General features: G+C 34.8%; 1 protein-coding gene and 1 pseudogene across 3 annotated transcripts; both read left to right on the forward strand.

Moving 5' to 3' along the window:
- The first annotated feature begins 5,904 nt into the window (after positions 1-5,904).
- Positions 5,905-8,173, forward strand: LOC103343504 (transcription factor bHLH14-like). 2 transcript variants are annotated; one of them, XM_089041489.1, is made up of 2 exons: positions 5,905-7,075; positions 7,326-8,173. In XM_089041489.1, the coding sequence occupies exons 1-2, from the start codon at positions 6,310-6,312 to the stop codon at positions 7,955-7,957; spliced, it is 1,398 nt and encodes a 465-aa protein (XP_088897615.1). In that variant the 5' UTR covers positions 5,905-6,309; the 3' UTR covers positions 7,958-8,173. The 2 variants fall into 2 exon arrangements, with proteins under 2 accessions (XP_088897615.1, XP_008245386.2); XM_008247164.2 differs by having other exon boundaries at positions 5,907-7,075; positions 7,230-8,173.
- Positions 8,174-15,946: 7,773 nt separating this feature from the next.
- On the forward strand, positions 15,947-17,912 carry LOC103343506 (transcription factor bHLH14-like; annotated as a pseudogene). Its single transcript, XR_016122016.1, has 2 exons — positions 15,947-16,857; positions 17,083-17,912. The product of XR_016122016.1 is annotated as a transcription factor bHLH14-like (transcript).
- Positions 17,913-18,364: the final 452 nt, after the last annotated feature.

Consider the following 18,364-nt stretch of genomic DNA (forward strand, 5'->3'; position numbering starts at 1 on the left):
GAATCATTCCCATTAAGCTGTTTACTAAATATATGGAATTGGGTTGATTCCCATTGTTACTGTTTACTATTTTCATGAATCAGAATCCAAATTAATTTGATGACTAAAATGCTCTTTACATTTTCACTACAGCATATATATAATTCTCAAATTGGCTAAGGAGACCAAACTAATCCTGCAGCAAACTAGTAAGGCGGTGTAAACATGAAGAATCAATATGCTGAACAAGATGAACAACAAGAGCCAAGTTCAATGATAATGTTAATAACACCTTTGTCCAGAGCCAATTTCAAAGAAAAAAAAATAAACTCTAATAACACCTTGGAGCATCTTTGAACTTCTTCTTGGCGTGAGTATTTATTTTTTTTAAGGTTTTGGGATGTTTTGGAATTATGATAAAGTGATAAGGGTATTTTTGAAAGTTAATAAGGGAAAACATGAATGAGAATCATATCGACCACCCCTCTTCGTTGATCTGATATCTAGTTTTGAGGGGATGTGATTACGGATTTTGAGGTAGGGCCGACTTATTTTTTTCATTCCTGATTGCAAGTTAATGCAGGGAAAGTCAAGAATGGAAATCATTCTCTTTCCTCTCAAACCCACTACTGATACGTAAACATGCCCTTAAAGTGATTACATGAAGGTGATTCTCCATATAAATGTTTTTTGGCCGATGCAGAATCACTTCCAAACGAGTCATAATTTACTCATACACTCGAGGTCTTGTGTTCGAATCTCCCTTCCTCATTATCACATGTATACAAAAATTAAAAATAAGCTTATTGCTTGTATAAAAATAAAAAATATACTTAAGATTTACGATTGTATTATTGTATTTATATTCTCATGTAATCCTCCGACATTGCAGTTGGAAAAATCAAGGTGTGATTTGCATGTAGTATATATATATATATATATATATATTTTTTTTGGGGAATACAAAACCTTTCGTTTAGGTTAATCATCCTCCCATCTTGACCAAGTATCTTATTGTTGTTTAGTGAAAATGACTCAAATGTTCTTTTGGCTGCTCAGTCTGAAAATACGTTATTCCTGACAATTCTATTCAGCGTTGAATATCTTATTATTACTTTTACGATTAAAAAAATAAAAAAAATCAACATGTGATAGAATGATTGATCTCGATGCGCTGCAGTTCTCTACATGTTAAAATCTTATCGATCGGCCAAAACCAAAAACACAAAAAACTTCAGTCAAGAGAAAGAATGAAGTGGTGAAATAATCACAATGGTAATTTTAGTATGGGAATTGGGCGAATATATGAAAAGAAAACACTACTCACAGGATGGGGCAATGATTTGATGGAGATTGATTGGGGAAGAAGAAGACACAACTCACAGGAAATGGAATACTTAGAAAAACGGAGCTGGAGTTTGGGATTACGGGGTAGGTAGGGGAGGTCAGAGAAAGAGGGGAGAGAGAGAATGTGCAAACATTGCAAGTGAGTTTTAATCTTTTTTAATGTTTACCTAATCTGTTATTGTCTCTAATGATGAAATTAGCCAGCCTGGCTAATGTTGGAGGAGATGCTCCAAATCTTTAATTTTTTTTCCTTGAAAAACTTTCATACTTAGTTCACGATTTTGTCTCATTACTTGTTTTGATATCTAGTCATTTTGAATCTTGTTCAAAACAGTCATAAAAACTTATTCGGTGATGGTTAAAGTACGAGTGACCCACAAATTTGTACTAAAAAAAATTATCATATTAGTAAATTATTTACGTGTTATAAAATTGGTGGGTTTGCGGAAATTAGAGTGACAAGAAATCTTTGATCTTGGCTTTGGTGTGCTACAAATTCCAATATAAATTAACACTGACATGCCATGTTACCAAATCGTGAAAACGTCATCGCTATGGCACTCACTTTACCATTGGGCCTAGTTTTTAGACACAAAATTTGTATGAAATTTATGGGGGATAATCACACGAAAAATTATCTAGATCAATAAACGAGTCTTGTCAATATATGTTTAATAAACGGGTTTTGTCAATAAATTTAATAGAGTGTTTCTATTTCTATCTACCTGTTTTATTTTTTCATCCACCTTATCTTCAAAATTTTAAAAACAAATTTACCCATTCATAAAATGACTTTTAAGGACTTATGGAAAATGATTTAGAAACAAAACAATTGCCTCAAACTTAAAATTAAAAAAAGTTAAAAAAAATCCAAAGCACAAAGATGAAACGTCAAATCCGAAGCACCATCAATCTCTTATTTTATCTCCATCCTAAAACCCTAACCCCAAAAATTTTGAGCCAAAACGATGGATTTTTATCAGAAACTCCAATCATCATGTACTCTTCCCATTTTTAGGAGGGCAGCAAATCCCAATGATCGGCATGGCAAAAGTCTTCTCCTCCCTTGGAGCAAATCCCAATGTAATCAGATGCTCATGTTGAAAATATGTTCTATAAGTTTTGTTTTGGTTGTCAAATCTCTCCAATTAGAGCGAACAATTGCTCTTTTTAGCCATTAGATTAAGAATTAAAGGGTACTTTAAGAATAATAGTATGTGAAAAGATAAGATTGTATTTTTTTAAATTTACATGGTGAGTGGGAAGATAAAGTAGGTGAGAAAATATGACAGGTAGGTGGAAATAGAAAAGTTGATATATATCCAAATGCGTAATTTTTTATTTTATTTTAAATTATTTTTTGTTCCAATGTTGCCCCTTATGTCTTGAATCGGGTAACTGTAATTTATGTGATAATTACGGAAAAGAATTGTTTATGACCATAATTAATTAACAAATTAAGTGCTTATGACCATAATGATTTTGGTATATTAATTACGTTGTCTTTTTTTCTTCTCTTTTTAATTACATCCATGATTTTGTATAAAGTAATACTACAATTACCATATTTTTATCCTATATTTTTATACCACATGATGTGGCATGACCATATTATATGCCACATCAATTAAATCAACGAAGTGTATTTTAATTAAGACAATTAGAAAAATAAATACTGGAATAAATCATTAAAAAATAATTTTAATAAATAATTTTAATTGATGTGGCTGTCCACCTCAGCTACCATATAAAATGGTATAAAGATGTGATATACAAATGTGGTAAGAGTAACATTATTCTTTTGTATATTAACGTTGTCTTTTTTTGTTCTTTTAACTCAAAAAAATCGTTGGCTTCCTTTCTTATTGTTTACAACCTCTTTATTAGGTAAATTGAAGAAACAAAAAAAAAGGTATATTGAAAATAACAAAATACCTATATGTCAGGTAGATTATATCTCATACTTCCCCCAATAATCAGGTATAATAATATATTTACCTAGTAAGTGATGTAAATAATCTCACATTTACCTAGTATTTAGGTACATAATCTTACATTTACCTCTATATATAGGTACATAAAAATGTCATCAATAGTTCTCTAGTTTATCTTGTTTTTCTCAAGTTGTTTATTTGTTGATATGCCTAAACACCACAAATCAACTTGACAAGATTAAACATATTGTGTTTTCAATATTTGGATGTTTACCTCATTGATTAGTATAATATGTGGGTCTTTATTTTTATTGATTAAATTGTATTTTATCCATATATTAGGTAAATATTCACAAGGAAAGAATTCAAATTTTAAATTCTAAAATTCAATTACAATGAAATAATGTGTTAAATTTGAATTTTCAGTGTGTTTCCTTATTTACCTCAAAGACAAAATCAACCAAAGAAAAAAGAGTAAATTTAAAGGACTTGCATCTAAAACTAAAATGGTGAGGACTTAGCCTAATGACAACTAATCATTTTGGTTGTGTATATGCTCATTATTGGCTCGAACCAATGCCATCGTAAGTGTATATGCTTTTCTGGTTGTGTACAGTGTACCCATGCTAAATATGCTGATCATTTGTAGGAAGATGAAGTCACGGATTCGAAAGCGACCTTCTTTGCAACAAACCAAAAAAATTGGAATAATATATATTTAAGGGAGTGCCGAGCCACTGCCAGCCACAATGGCTCTGGAAAATTGGTTTCGAAGACAAAACAGAAGTGTTTCCAAAGGTGAAAGCAGTTGCATATACATGCATGTGATTGTTACACATGGAATTATAAGGTGGTCCAAATCAAATCCTTACAGGATGGGACGAAAAGGAAAGCAACCCACCAAATTGATCACGTCCATGGGCCTTTACTGCTCTGTGTTTTATCACATATGAGACAATGCTTCCTTCCTATGTATGAACAACAGTTCGAAAAAAGTACACAGATAGATAAATGGTGATTCCTAGGAAAAGGATCATTCAGATTTCAGAACACATTGTTCACGCACCAACTTCTTTGACTCCCTCCCCTGCTTTGTTCATTGATGCTCTCTTCCTGCACTTTCTAGCCTCGTCTAGTCATCATAAAAATCATCACCAGATTTTATCAATCCACGTATTATAACATATATTAGCGGAGATTGTTGTTTTAGTTTGCTGACCCCACCTCAGTCCTACACAAACTGTTGTTGACATACGTTGTAAAAACTTAATTACTACAGCGTTCGTTTTCATGGGGTCAAAGTCGGTGGGGCATATACAAATCTTTAATCCATTGCACGAAGAGAAGAAAAAAATAATTAAAGCGTCAGAATATAGTAACTGCACATGGAGCATGTACATGCCCTCAATCAAACGACTACCCATCAGGTATTGGCAATAAAAGTAGTTGGGGGTACGGTGTTCATCATGGGCATGCATTCATCACAGAAATTTATTATAAGCATGGAAGCAAAAACCTCCTCTGCGTTGTTACACCAATGTAAGTCACTAGTCTTATATCAGGTTATGTTCAACTAGTCTAATCATGTAGCATATATATGGGGACAAGTAATAGTTGAGAGATAAATTGGCGGTGTTGGGAAGCCCTTTCTGAACGTAAGCCTGTCTCCTTGAGGCCACAGAGATGAAGCACGAGTTCACCTATAAATTTTGTTAGGTGGGAGGGTTGTTGTGATCGCGAGAGGAGGCAGATACATTTTTTTTTATTTTTCATTTATTTTCTCATTGTTCGAAGAGCAGTATTTTGAGAGTATTGGACGCGGCGGAGGGGAAAGTAATTATTATTTATCAGGTTTCTGATTTTCTTTGATTTGGTAAGGGCCTTTTTGTAAGTAAGTGACTTTTATAGAGTTGAAGATTTTAATGACTTTTATATACTTTATAGAGTTAAGTGATATACTTTCAAATACTTTTATCATAGAGTTTTACATACTTTTATTTACTTTTTAAAATATTTATCGTTTTAATATTTATATTAGAGTAGTATAACGAAAAAGAAATTGCTTCTAATATTTATGTTTTGTATGGTGAATTAAGTAGTCCGCATATGGAAAAAGTAGCCAAAAAAAAAAAAATGGATACAATTGTGTAAAAGCAAAGAAATATTTTTCCATGTCTAAGAACTTTTTACTTGAGAACAGTCAATAAGGGTAAATTTGAAAATCAGAAACTAACTTGTGTGATGCATTAATGATATTGTTTTAAGTGTAAGGAAAGTATCACTTGTCATGAGGAGAATGGAGAATGTTTGAAACAGAAGATTGCTACCATTCCCCTTTATTATTTATTTGGTTCCTGGTTTTCTTCGATTTGGTGAGGGCCCAAATGTTTATTAAATCTCTTATGATTGAGATGAGGGAGGGCGTAACAACGTCCGCACAGAAGTCTTTTTCCAATCAGTAGACATTTTCTTTTCCTTACATAACATGATCCGTGATTTGATTTATTATTAAAAAAAAAGCATAAGATTACAGGCAATGTTAGGAAGAAAAAACAAATCATATCGATTGACAGATAATCAAAGTTCAACGTAACAAAATTGTGCTTATATAAAGAAATGAAAGTTGTATTATTATTAGATGGAAGAAAAGTTCATATTCATTGACAGATATAAGCAAAGTTCAAAAATATTAAAAACCGTCCAATTGGAGGGAGAGAAGAAGAAAAATTTCCAAAAATCCAGCCACATTCATAAATCTCTCCTGCGTTTATCACGTGGCACGCCATTAGTCTTTGCATTTACACCATAAGCAAGCATAGATCCAGCCACAAGTAGGTCTCCCTTTAAAACTTCTGATCCAAAATATAGAAAAAATCTCTTATCAGTGGAGGAGTAGGTGTCCCATTATTAATTCCCATATTCAATCATCACAACTCATCACATCTCACAAACACTGAGAGAACCTCACTCTCAACTCACTCACTTTCTTCTTCTACTTCTTCTCATCCTGTGTCTCAGTAGCCCAAAAAAAAAAAAAAATAGTTTGGCCATGGAAGAGATTATATCCTCATCTTCTTCACCCCAATTTTGTCAAGAAACCGCAGCCACATGTCAACAGCGTCTCCAGTTCATAGTTCAGAACAGGCCCGAATGGTGGGTGTATGCGATTTTCTGGCAAGCCTCGAAAGACAGCAATGACCAAATCTCTTTGTCATGGGCTGGTGGCCATTTCAAAAGCTCCAAGGACTTGGCATCCAAGAGAAGCAACAAAGTGATGAACAACTACCAACCCAAATTTGGGTTCAACAATGTGCAGAGGAAGAAGGTGATTAACAGAGGATGTGCTGAATCTCTTTTCCATGAAGACTTGGAGGACTTGGACATGAGGCTGGTGGATCATGGAGTTGGAGATGTTACTGATTCTGAGTGGTTTTACTTTTACAGCGTTTCTTTAACCCAGTCATTTGCTGCAGGCCATGCCACTAACAACATTTTGGGTCGAGCATTTTGTTCTGGTGGTTTTGTTTGGCTTGCAGGTGCTCATGAGCTTCAATTTTATGAGTGCGAGAGAGTGAAAGAAGCTAGAATGCATGGAATTCAAACTTTGGTTTGTATTGCAACTCCATGTGGGGTGCTTGAACTGGCTTCTCTGGATGTGATCAAAGAAGATTGGGGTCTTGTGCACCTGTCCAAATCACTCTTCGGATCAGACAACAACAGGATCTCCAAGCAAGGCAGCCGCGACGGCAATGCACCTGTTCCTTTCCCGGAAAGTGGGATGTTTTCAGGACCTCAAAAAGACTTCCCCAGACAAGGTAAGCATCAAGTTTAAGTTAATAGAGAATGGCTGATGCCATATTATATCAAATATTGACAAAAAATGCTGACAATGACTGGTAAATTATTTTAAACATTTCGTTGAAAATTTTCAAACAGTTTCTCTTGACATTGATATCACATTTTGACCAGAGGGTGATACAAAAGAAGCTGCACCTATCAATATTGGTGGCTCCTCATCAGACTCACCTTCTGATTCTGTTGGCAATTTCACTTCTGAAAACACAGAGAGGACTCGATTGAAAAAGAGAGGAAGATCAACAAACCATGGACCAGGTAGAGAATCACAATTGTTAAACCATGTTGAGGCTGAGAGACAGAGGCGAGAGAAGCTTAACCATCGCTTCTACGTCCTCCGCTCTGTTGTTCCGAATGTGTCGAAGATGGACAGATCTTCTTTGCTTGCAGATGCTGTGGCATACATCAATCAACTCAAATCAAAGGTTGAAGAATTGGAGGCCAAAATCCAATCACAACCCCAAAATCCCAAAATGGGCAATGTGAGCAATCTTGATCATCACAGCAGCCAAAGCACCAGCTCCATAGTTGATTTTCATCATTCAAGTAATAATAATAATAATAATAATAATAATAATAATAATAATAGAGGAGCTGGTGTTGTGGAAGTGGATGTAAAGATTTTGGGATCGGAAGCGATGATTCGTGTTCAGTGTCCAGATCAAGACTACCCATATGCTAAGTTGATGAATGCACTCAAATCCCTGGGGTTACAAATTTATCATGCAAGTATTTCAAGTGTAAAAGAGATGATGATTCAAGATATTGTGGCAAGAGTGCCTTATGGGTTCTCTAGTGAGGAGGCCATGAGAATGGGTATTATAAAAAGGTGGTACAACTAGAAATTATAAGTCAACCAGTAACTAGTTTTTCTGTAAGCTAACGAGGACAATATGATTATCCTCATTCTCCTTCTGTAGAGCTGTTTTCAAATTAATAATTTCTTAGCCTACCCACCACCTGCTCTGTATGTATTTGAATCAATTCCGAAAAATGCTTTGGTGCTTGGCAAAAAAAGGAAAAAGAGAAAATGCGATATGGTGATCTATTTTTAGTAACGCACTTTTACATCGTGTACATGAAATAAATGCACTAAACACCCACCCAATGCAAGCACGTGCAAGAGTTGAATGAGTAATTTTTATTTATTTATGGCTTTTTATCATAATGGTCTATGAAGTTTGCAAAATTATCGCATTTTCTTCTTAATTGTTTTCTGTGACATTAACGGTCGTTAAGGTTATCCTCCACACATCAAAATGGTCACTGTTTATGTCAAATTTTTTGTTAAAATGCTCATGACATATATGTGGGGCCATACATCTAATAATATAGTACCACGTAGCTTTAATAAAAGATTTAATATATTTAAATTAAATTAAATTTTTTTAGGAAAATGAAAAAGGAAATTAAAACTTGAATTTAAATATATAAAAACATGTCGCAAGCCCTCCCCTTCCGTCCCCTCCTCTACCATCTTCGCCTTCTTTCTCTCTTATCCTCTCTTTCTAGAGAAGCACCGGCGGCCTTATCTTACCATTTCTCATTACTGTGGTTGCATAGTTGAGCCCAACATATCCACAGTTCATGTCGAGTACCTGCATCTGGGTTAATGAATCACATACCCAACTCATGTGCAACTATAGGTAAACACCAATTCAACTTCTACCATCATAGCAACCACAAACCATTTCAAGTAGGGGTGGGCAAGGTCCGTTCGGTCTGGTTCTCACCTCAAACTGGAACCAAACCAATATTATTTAATTGGTCCGATTTAAGAAAAATTTTAAAAAATTGGCCAGTTCGGTTCCAGTTTTGAACCAAATTACTAATTTTTAAATTTTCAAATTTTTTTTCCCAAATTTTTTTTTATTTTTAAAAATAAAAATTATTATAAATAAGTTTTTCTTTTGGCTTAAAATAAAATTAAAAAAATACAACCGATTCGGTTCGGTTCGGTCCGGTTTAGGTTGGTGTAAAATCAAAATTGAAATCGATTCGGTTCAATTTCGATCCGATTTGTTGACTTTTTTGGTCAACCGATTTTTTTTTAGAGGTTTTTTTTCTCCAATCCGGTTCGGTGTTCTTGTTTTCTGGTCCCAGTCCCCACCCCTAATTTCAAGTTCATAACAAAGAGCCATACCCATTCCAGATTTGGACCTCTATGCCTTCCTCAACCATTGAAACTGATTATGTTCTTGCATTAAATCCCAACCCGGTTCTTTGCTTGCCTGACCATCACCCCTGAATCTAATGAGAGAGAGAGGGTAAAGGGAGGTGGGTTAGCATGGTGGGGCAATATGTTGGAAGGAAGAGGGCGAGAGAGAATTTTTTTAAAATAAAAAAAATTAAAAGTTTTAATTTTATCTTTTTTTTAAAAAAAATAATTTTATTTTTAAATATATTAATATTTTATTTAAAACCACATGGCTAAATATTATTGGATGTGTAGCCCACATATATGCCATGTCAACTTTTTAACATAAAATTTGACTGAAGTTAACGGTAGAGACCTTTTTGATGTGTGGAGTATAACCTTAAGGACTATTAATGTCACTATAAATAAAAAAACATTAAGGACGAAAGGCTATAATATTGCAAACCTAAGGGACCATTTGTGATATAAAAAAAACTTTTTATTTATTTATTTAAACAATTGGCATTGAACATGATTTTCAAATTGTGTTTATATTTTTTATAAAAAAATATATATACCCTATTGAGCACGATTTTGAAACTGTGCTCAGCTCACACCTGTGAAATCAGTTTATCTAACACTTCAATCATTTGTCAAAATTAGGGGTGGGCATCGGAACCGATCAACCAAACCAAACCATACCAGAAAAATCGTGTTGACCAAAAAGTCAAAATCAATCCAAAAAACCAAACTAGACCGGTTCTAACAGGTTCCTGTTCCGATTCTATACTCCCAACAAACTGAATCGGTCAAATTAAAAAATATATAAATTTAATATTTATTTATATCCAATGCTATATTTTTAATCTCATAACTAATATTTACCCAAATTCAATTTCAAAACATCTCTATTTTCTAGCCTTAATATTTCTTTTTGTATGAAATTGAATAATTTGTTAATTTTCAAGCCAAAAATAAATAAATTTTAAGTTGAAATTTTTATAAAAAATAATTTAGAAAGATAATAATAATAATAATCCGGTTCAAAACCAAACCGAACCGAAACTTGTTCAACCCGAATTGGACGGTTTTATAAATTTTTTTGTTAAAACCGGACCGAACCAAACTGGATAAATAGTACTGAATTCGATTTCAAATTGAGAAAAAACCAGTTCAAACCGAACCGTGCCCACCCCTAATCAAAATAAAAGCACAAAAGGTTCATTCCTACTCCAAATACTTGCCATAAAGCAACACATTTATGCTCTATAATTAAAGGAAAGTACGATAGAGTACACTGACTACTCGAAAGTAATCATACTATGGAAATCTTCACATAACACGATTATCCTGTTTGACATAAAGGGCAGAAATGCAAGTTGTGATTTTAGCAGTGCCAGTGCTAGTTGGTTAAATGTGTGAACGGAATCTACCAGCAGACAACCAAGCTACTGTATAACCGAGTCCCTTATCTTTAAAAAAAACAGATGCTGGTCCCTCCAACCTCACTCTTCCACAAGATAAGTGGCCTAATAATCATCATCAACCGGTCGATTGCTATGCTGATCCATATCTGGAATTCAACCCCGCCACAATGATAAAAAAATACATGGTGTTATTCAGGTGGATTATCACAACTCCAAAGTGGAGAGTCTGGCCATGGAGAAAAAAAAGGTTTTTAGCTATACTTCAAAGCCCTGTGCTTAGAATTGACAGGAAGGTGCATGAGGTTATGGATACAAAGTAACCTCCAACAAAGTTTACATGCAAGTAAACTACACGCTTTAAATTCTCATTAGCAGCACTGGATTAAAGATAAAACACACCAATTGGATAGCTCACAATATTGTGATTGGTGTTACTTACAATTTTCTCAAGCTTATAATTTGAGATTAGGGGAATGTGGGTCTAGTTAATTTAGCCCACTCTTGAGTGTGGGGTTCAACGAGGCCTAGTATGTTTCTTGTGACATCTTGATCATCTATAAATTTCATGCCTAATTATTATTTAGTGTATACCTAAGAGGTTGTTTGATAGCCATTCAAGTTTTCTTTTTTTAAAAAAAAATTGAAAACATGTTTGGTAATTGATTTCATTTTCAGCTTTCAAAAAAGTGAAATATAGTTTTCAAAATCACCTTGATTTTCAAAAACAACTTGAAAGTATTTTCATTTTTCGTTTTCGCGCTCTTTTTTATTCACTAATTTTACATCATCATACCTAAAATGCACTCCAGTTACCAACAATCGATATTGAGACCTCTCGACTTGGACTCAACCGCTTGATTCTTGCATTCGGTCATAGACCCAGTCCAAGCCTCGGGACCTCAAGATTCAAAATTCACCAAAAATTCATCGTATTCCAAAAAATTCACAAAAAATACTACAAACTCCTTGTCACATGCACTTTCATTTTGTGATCTCAAATTCACAATTTGACCCCAAAAATTTCATTTCCAAGTCCCACATAAAACTGAAACCAGTACCCATACAACTTTTGTTTACTTTTCACTTTAAAAAAATAAAATTAGTTAGCAAACAAGTGTTGTTTTAAAAAAATAAAAAATAAAACTGAAAACTGAAATGAAATGGTTATCAAACAAGTCCAAGTTAATCAAATATCTCAGTTGCAATTGTTTACTTTCCTTATGCTGTTGTCTGGGTATTTAAGTTTTCTTCTTCTTGAAGTTTCATGTTCTGTGGAAAATTTTGCCTCATAATCATTACTTGTTCGAATTGAGTTTTATATACGCACTTATTTCGAAGCCTACTCCTCTCTCAGTGAAGTCAAATCAGCACTTGGGGGTGTGAAAATTATTATGATTCCCCTTTCAAGTGAGGTCAAATCAGCACCAGGGGTGTGAAAATTAAGAGTATCTCGAGTGAGGAGGTATTAAATTAGTTTTTAAATCTTCATTTACATTTCCAGTGGATTAAACGTAACGTTAAATAAATTAACCACATCAATCAGCAAGTATTGGATGGTATATGCTCTGCATATACCCGCAGGTTTAGCACCCACCATTCGAGATGGCAAGAACATTGGTTGAAAATTAGTACAGAACAAACAACTATAGGACAAAAATTTGACCTTCGGGTTTGTGCGCCAATGTACATACACCATAAAATAACACTAACACCATATTGTACTGTGGTTAGAGTTGCATGTGCATTTTGTACTGTGGCTATATAGACATGTATATGCACCTTTTCACGATGAATTGTGCTGTACCTAGTTATAAACTATTTCCAGTTTCTCTCTCATTACAATTTTTTTTATAATAAGGTGGTCCTGCCTCCTTTCCCATATTGTCCAAAACCCACTTGCACCAAAGGATGATACGAGATCCCCCATGCAACTACCAAATTAATTAAATCCACAGCCACATTTATAAATTCTCTAGCACCAACAGATATTATGTATTATATCAACTTTTGGACCCATGTCTCTTGTTACTGATATATATATATATATATAGAGTTTTTCTCTAATGCGGACGTCTGCATTTTGTTAAACTACGGTTGTCCACTTTGCAACTTGTTTTTTTGGGCTCATCCATGTAATTTTTTTAAAAAATTTGAATCGTTTACTTTTTCAAATATTCTTTCAAAGATTACCATCGACGAATATATATATATATATAATTGGAATCCACTGTGCAAAGCCAAACTAGATCATATATATATAATCTGAATTCACTATACTAGATCAGATGTCGAAATATTTAGAGAACCATTCTTGAACTAATTTTAATTCGAAAAGACCTTGTGGTAATTTGTTGTTTAGGGTTACTTCCCGATCAATGATCCCACCAGAGTCCCATACAAACTAAACTATTAACATGTAGTGCAGATCACTACAGCATATTGCTTCCAGGAGCTTCAAGATAGTTCTTTGGCCGTGACGTGTCATCCATGCAGGCAGCAGGACCATTCCTGCGCCTCTTTCAAAATCGCTCTGGGACACAAACAAATTTTAATCCGTTCTACAAGGAAACGATTAAGCCTCAGCATATATAATTAAGCACACAAACATGTGCTAATTGCTAAATGCGTGCCCAGAAACGACCTCTTTGCAGAATCAGAAAATTAAGCCTCTGCATTATTACTTTAATCTTACACGTGGCAAATGCGCGCCCCGACAAAGTTGCTTTCTAGGTAGAGCTAATCAGTCAATTTATCGACCTCTTTGTAATTTCACGGGACCATATTTAAATAGGACATTGCATGTCGGTACTATATAGCTGCCACTAACTTAGAAAATGTTTAAAATTTTATTGTATCATGATAACTGTTTCCCAAAAAGGCAAGTTTCCGTGCGGTGGTCCTTGCAAGTTTCAACCTGTATCGTGATAACTGTTTCCCAAAACCGCAAGTCGCCGTGCGATGGTCCTTGAAGTTTTATCCTATGTGATTTTCTTGAGAAAGATCTTAACGAGGCCATATTTTAACGATATTATTATTTTGTAATCGAGTTAAAAGAAATATCGCTTGCTTAAAAAAAAAAAAAAATCAAATGAATTGTCATAGCCCAATTTTCATGGCAGACAACATTCAAACAAGTCACATCACATTTAAAATATAGTGGCACAGACTCCCAAAATCGAGGGGAGCATGACAAATAAAGAAAAATTAAAATAAAATTTCATATAATATTAGTGCGATAAGATCACCAAAAGGCCTTTGCTTATGTACAACGTGGTACCTGCTGGCGAGGGACATGCCTGAGGGATCGTGTCCCCTGCAAAGTTTTTCAGTAATAATTGATTTATCTGAGATTTTAGTGGACCCAATATTTGTACCACGTGAGAGTAACTGGCAATGACAAAATGCCATCTGCATCCATGCATTTATTTTTTATTAGATTGTGGTATGATCAAAAAATATATATCTACTTTTCGTAGCTAATGAGTGTGTTCAAGTGTGCGAGGTGTCATGCATGTGCGCTACATATGTTGTAAGATTTGCATCCATATAATCATTGCACTGGACGCCACATCCATATGACTATATCGTCCAGAATTCACCACCAAATCTCAACACAAGTGACGGGACAAGATGAATGACGGTTCAAATATATTGTGGATGTAAAGCCTTACATTTGTCTCGTCCACGGAACTGAAGCACGAGCTCAACTAACAAATTTTGTTAGTTGGAGGTGGCTTGTAGACAGGAGGAAGAAAGGTGGATACAATTTTATTTTCTTTATTTGTTAATTCTTGTCGGTAATAGGATGCGGCGGAGGGAGAATTATTTTATTTTATTGGTCTCCCTCTTTAGTAAATTTAGTAAAATGTGCCCTTTTTCTTTCCTCCGCTTTGATGGGGCCACCCAAAAGACTAACAACGTTAGGCGCCAAGTCCTTTTCCTATTACGAAATGGGGGCTTCGAAATCCAGTTCCACAGTGCACAAGGTGGGGACTTCATGGTCCAGTATTGGTACAGTCTTAGTCATGTCCCCTTTCACAAAGAACATTATGTTTAGAAACAAGTGGACTACGCTAATTATAATTATCAAATTCATAATACATACATATATATATTTATATGTGAATCCATTTTGAGAATTTTTCATTAATTAACGTATTGTGAGTAGGCTAACCAATATAAAACCTATGAAACCTCTTCAACTAAAGAAGTTATATTATATGATACCAAAATACTGTCACTTAAACATGTTGAAGAATATAAGTCTTATATCGAAAACTTGACTAAATAAAATACAATTTATAATGAGTGATTCCATTACTAATATTACTAAGTCCTTTTGTGATAAAACCTCATACCTAATGGACTTTGTAAATGAGTAAGTTATGAACAATATCGGTCTTAATAGTAGTGGACTACTGACTCGTCTATCTAAAATTTCAACAGAATACACAAATAAGGAGCCAAGTATTTCTTCAAAAAATCGAGCAACATGCATAGTCTCTATTGTGTACTCTGTTTATCACGTACAGATCCAGGCACATGTAGGTCTCTTATATTCAAAAAAGCAAAAAATAAAAGTAAAAAACGTCCAAAGCGCACGGGGATAGGTTTTCGTTTATTAATTCCCATATTCAATAATCAGAATACACAGGTACTTGTTCCACTCAGTTTCTTGTTCCACAGCTTCTTCATTTCTCTGTCTCTTGGTCCTAATTCCCACTTGCTTTCTTGTACTTGCTAAAAAAAACAAGCCATGGAAGACATTATCTCCCCATGTTCTTCACCCAATTTTTGTCAAGAAAGCTCAGCCACATTTCAACAGCGTCTCCAATTCATAGTTCAAAACAGGCCTGAATGGTGGGCGTGTTCGATTTTCTGGCAAGCCTCCAAAGACAGCAATGACCAAGTTGTTTTGTCACTTAAACATGTTGAAAAATATAAGTCCCATATTGAAAACTTAACTAAATAAAATACAATCTATAATGAGTGGTTCCACTACTAATATTACCAAGTTTCCTACAAAAAAATATATACTAGACTTTGTAGGTGACTAAGTTGAAGATAATATCAGTGTTGCTAATTATAGACGTCTGACCCGTCTCACTGAAATTTGAACAAAATTACACAATTAAGAAGCAAAGTATTCCTCCAAAATTGGAGCCACACATTCATAGTCTCCATTGTGTCCACTCTTTATCACGTGGAACACAATTATTGTAGTCGTAGCATACAGATCCAGGCACATTCAGGTTCCTTATTTTCAAAAAAGCAAAAAATAAAAACCTATTAATTCCCATATTCAACAATCAGAATTCACAGGGTACTTGTTCCACAGCTTCTTCATTTCTCTGTCTCTCTTGCTTCTAATTCCCACTGGCTTTCTTATACTTGCTACAAAAAAAAAAAAGCCATGGAAGACATTATCTCCCCATGTTCTTCACCGAATTTTTGTCATGAAAACTCAGCCACATTTCAACAGCGTCTCCAATTCATAGTTCAAAACAGGCCTGAATGGTGGCGTATTCGATTTTCTGGCAAGCCTCCAAAGACAGCAATGACCAAGTTGTTTTGTCATGGGCTGGTGGCCATTTCAAAAGCTCAAGGGACTTTGCATTCAAAAGAAGCAACAAAATGACCAATAATTACCAACCCAAATTTGGGTTCAGCAATGTGGAGAGAAAGAAGGTGAATAACAGAGAAGTTGAAGTTCTTTTCGATGAAGAAGACATGGTGGACTTGGACATGAGTCTTGTTGATCATGGAGTTGGAGATGTTACTGATTCTGAGTGGTTTTACTTTTACACTGTTTCTTTAACCCAATCATTTGCTGCAGGCCATGGTAATAATAGTATTCTGGGCCGTGCGTTTTGCTCTGGTGGTTTTGTTTGGCTTGCAGGTGACCATGAGCTTCAGTTTTATGAGTGTGAGAGAGTGAAAGAAGCTAGAATGCATGGAATTCAAACTCTGGTTTGTGTTGCAACTCCATGTGGCGTACTTGAACTTGCTTCTTTGTATGTGATCAAAGAAGATTGGGGCCTTGTGCAATTATCCAAATCCCTCTTTGAATCAGACAATAACAGGGTCTCAAAGCAGGGTAGTCATGACGGCAATGTACTAGTTTCTCTCCTGGAGAATGAGATGTTTTCAGGAGGTCAAAAAGATTTGACCAGACAAGGTAAGCAACAAGTTTCCTTAACGGAGAAAGATTGGTTGATACCAAATGCCGACAGTGACCTAGTAAATTAGTACATAGTACCAAACAATTATTTCCCTTATAATATTATTAGTAATCACTACCACTATTAGCTTAAACACTTTAAAAATATATTATTTTAGGACATTTTACTCAAAATTGTCAAACATGTTGTGTGTTGATGTTTAATATCTTTGTTTTGTCCAGAATGTGGTGTAAAAGAAGCTACGCCTGTCAATATAGGTGGATCATCATCAGACTCACCTTCTGATTCTGTTGGTAATTTCACTTCTGCGAATGCAAAAAACATTCGATTGAAAAAGAGAGGAAGATCATCAAACCATGGAACTGGTAAAGAATCATCAACCCATGTTAAGGCAGAAAGACAAAGACGCGAGAAGCTTAACCATCGATTCTATGTCCTCCGCTCTGTTGTTCCGAATGTGTCGAAAATGGACAGGTCCTCTTTGCTTGCTGATGCTGTGGCATACATCAATCAGCTCAAAGAAAAAGTTGAGGAATTGGAGGCAAAGATCCAAGCACAACCCCAAAATCCCAAAGTAGGTCATGTGAGCAATCTTGATCATTATCATCATCACAGCAGCCAAAGCACCGGCTCCATAGTTGATCATCGTAGTTCAAGTTATAATATTAATAAAGCAGGTGCTGCTCTGGAAGTGGATGTGAAGATTTTGGGCTCAGAAGCCATGATACGAGTTCAGTGTCCTGATCAAGATTACCCATATGCTAAATTGATGAATGCACTCAAAGCCCTAGGGTTTCAAGTTTACCATGCAAGCATTTCAAGTGTGAAAGAGTTAATGATTCAAGATGTTGTAGCAAGAGTACCTTATGGGTTCAACAGTGAGAAGGCAGTCAAAATGGGTATTATAAAAATATGGTACAACTAGAAAATAATTCAATAATCAATTTACCTAGCTAATATGGACAATGATTTTATATAGAGTGTCTCCTTTTTCTTGTTTAGTTGTTGTTGTTGTAATTTAATAAGTTTAATAATTAAGGAGAGACTTGTTTATTTTCCAAGTTTAACATGATTTCCAATTTCCAAGTATAACAATTCTAAACTATAAATATATTATGTTAGTCAGTTAAAAATAAGTATTATGTTAGTTAATTGTCATCAGCCTTTTTATCCAGAAAAACTTTGTTATAACGGGAATAGTATTGTTTTGCTATTTCCGGCCAATAATGTAGCTACACGTGGAAAGGTTATCCTACGTGTCATTACGAGGATAACAAAAGTTAAAATTTAGTCAACATCTTAAATCTTTTCTCATCAAAATTTATTGAGAAACAATTTTTTTCTTAAAGGACCATATGGGTGGCATGAGAGAACGTGTGGCCGTTAGGCCTAACACGTGAAGCCTTACTCTGATACTATGAAGAAGTCAAGGTTCCTCTTCAAACAAATTGGCAATGGGAGGAGCAGCCCAACTCTTTATAAATCCAGGCTAGGTCTCTTTAC

This window comes from Prunus mume, linkage group LG7 (assembly GCF_029339155.1).
Source record: "Prunus mume cultivar Tortuosa linkage group LG7, ASM2933915v1, whole genome shotgun sequence".
Taxonomy (NCBI): Eukaryota; Viridiplantae; Streptophyta; class Magnoliopsida; order Rosales; family Rosaceae; genus Prunus; species Prunus mume.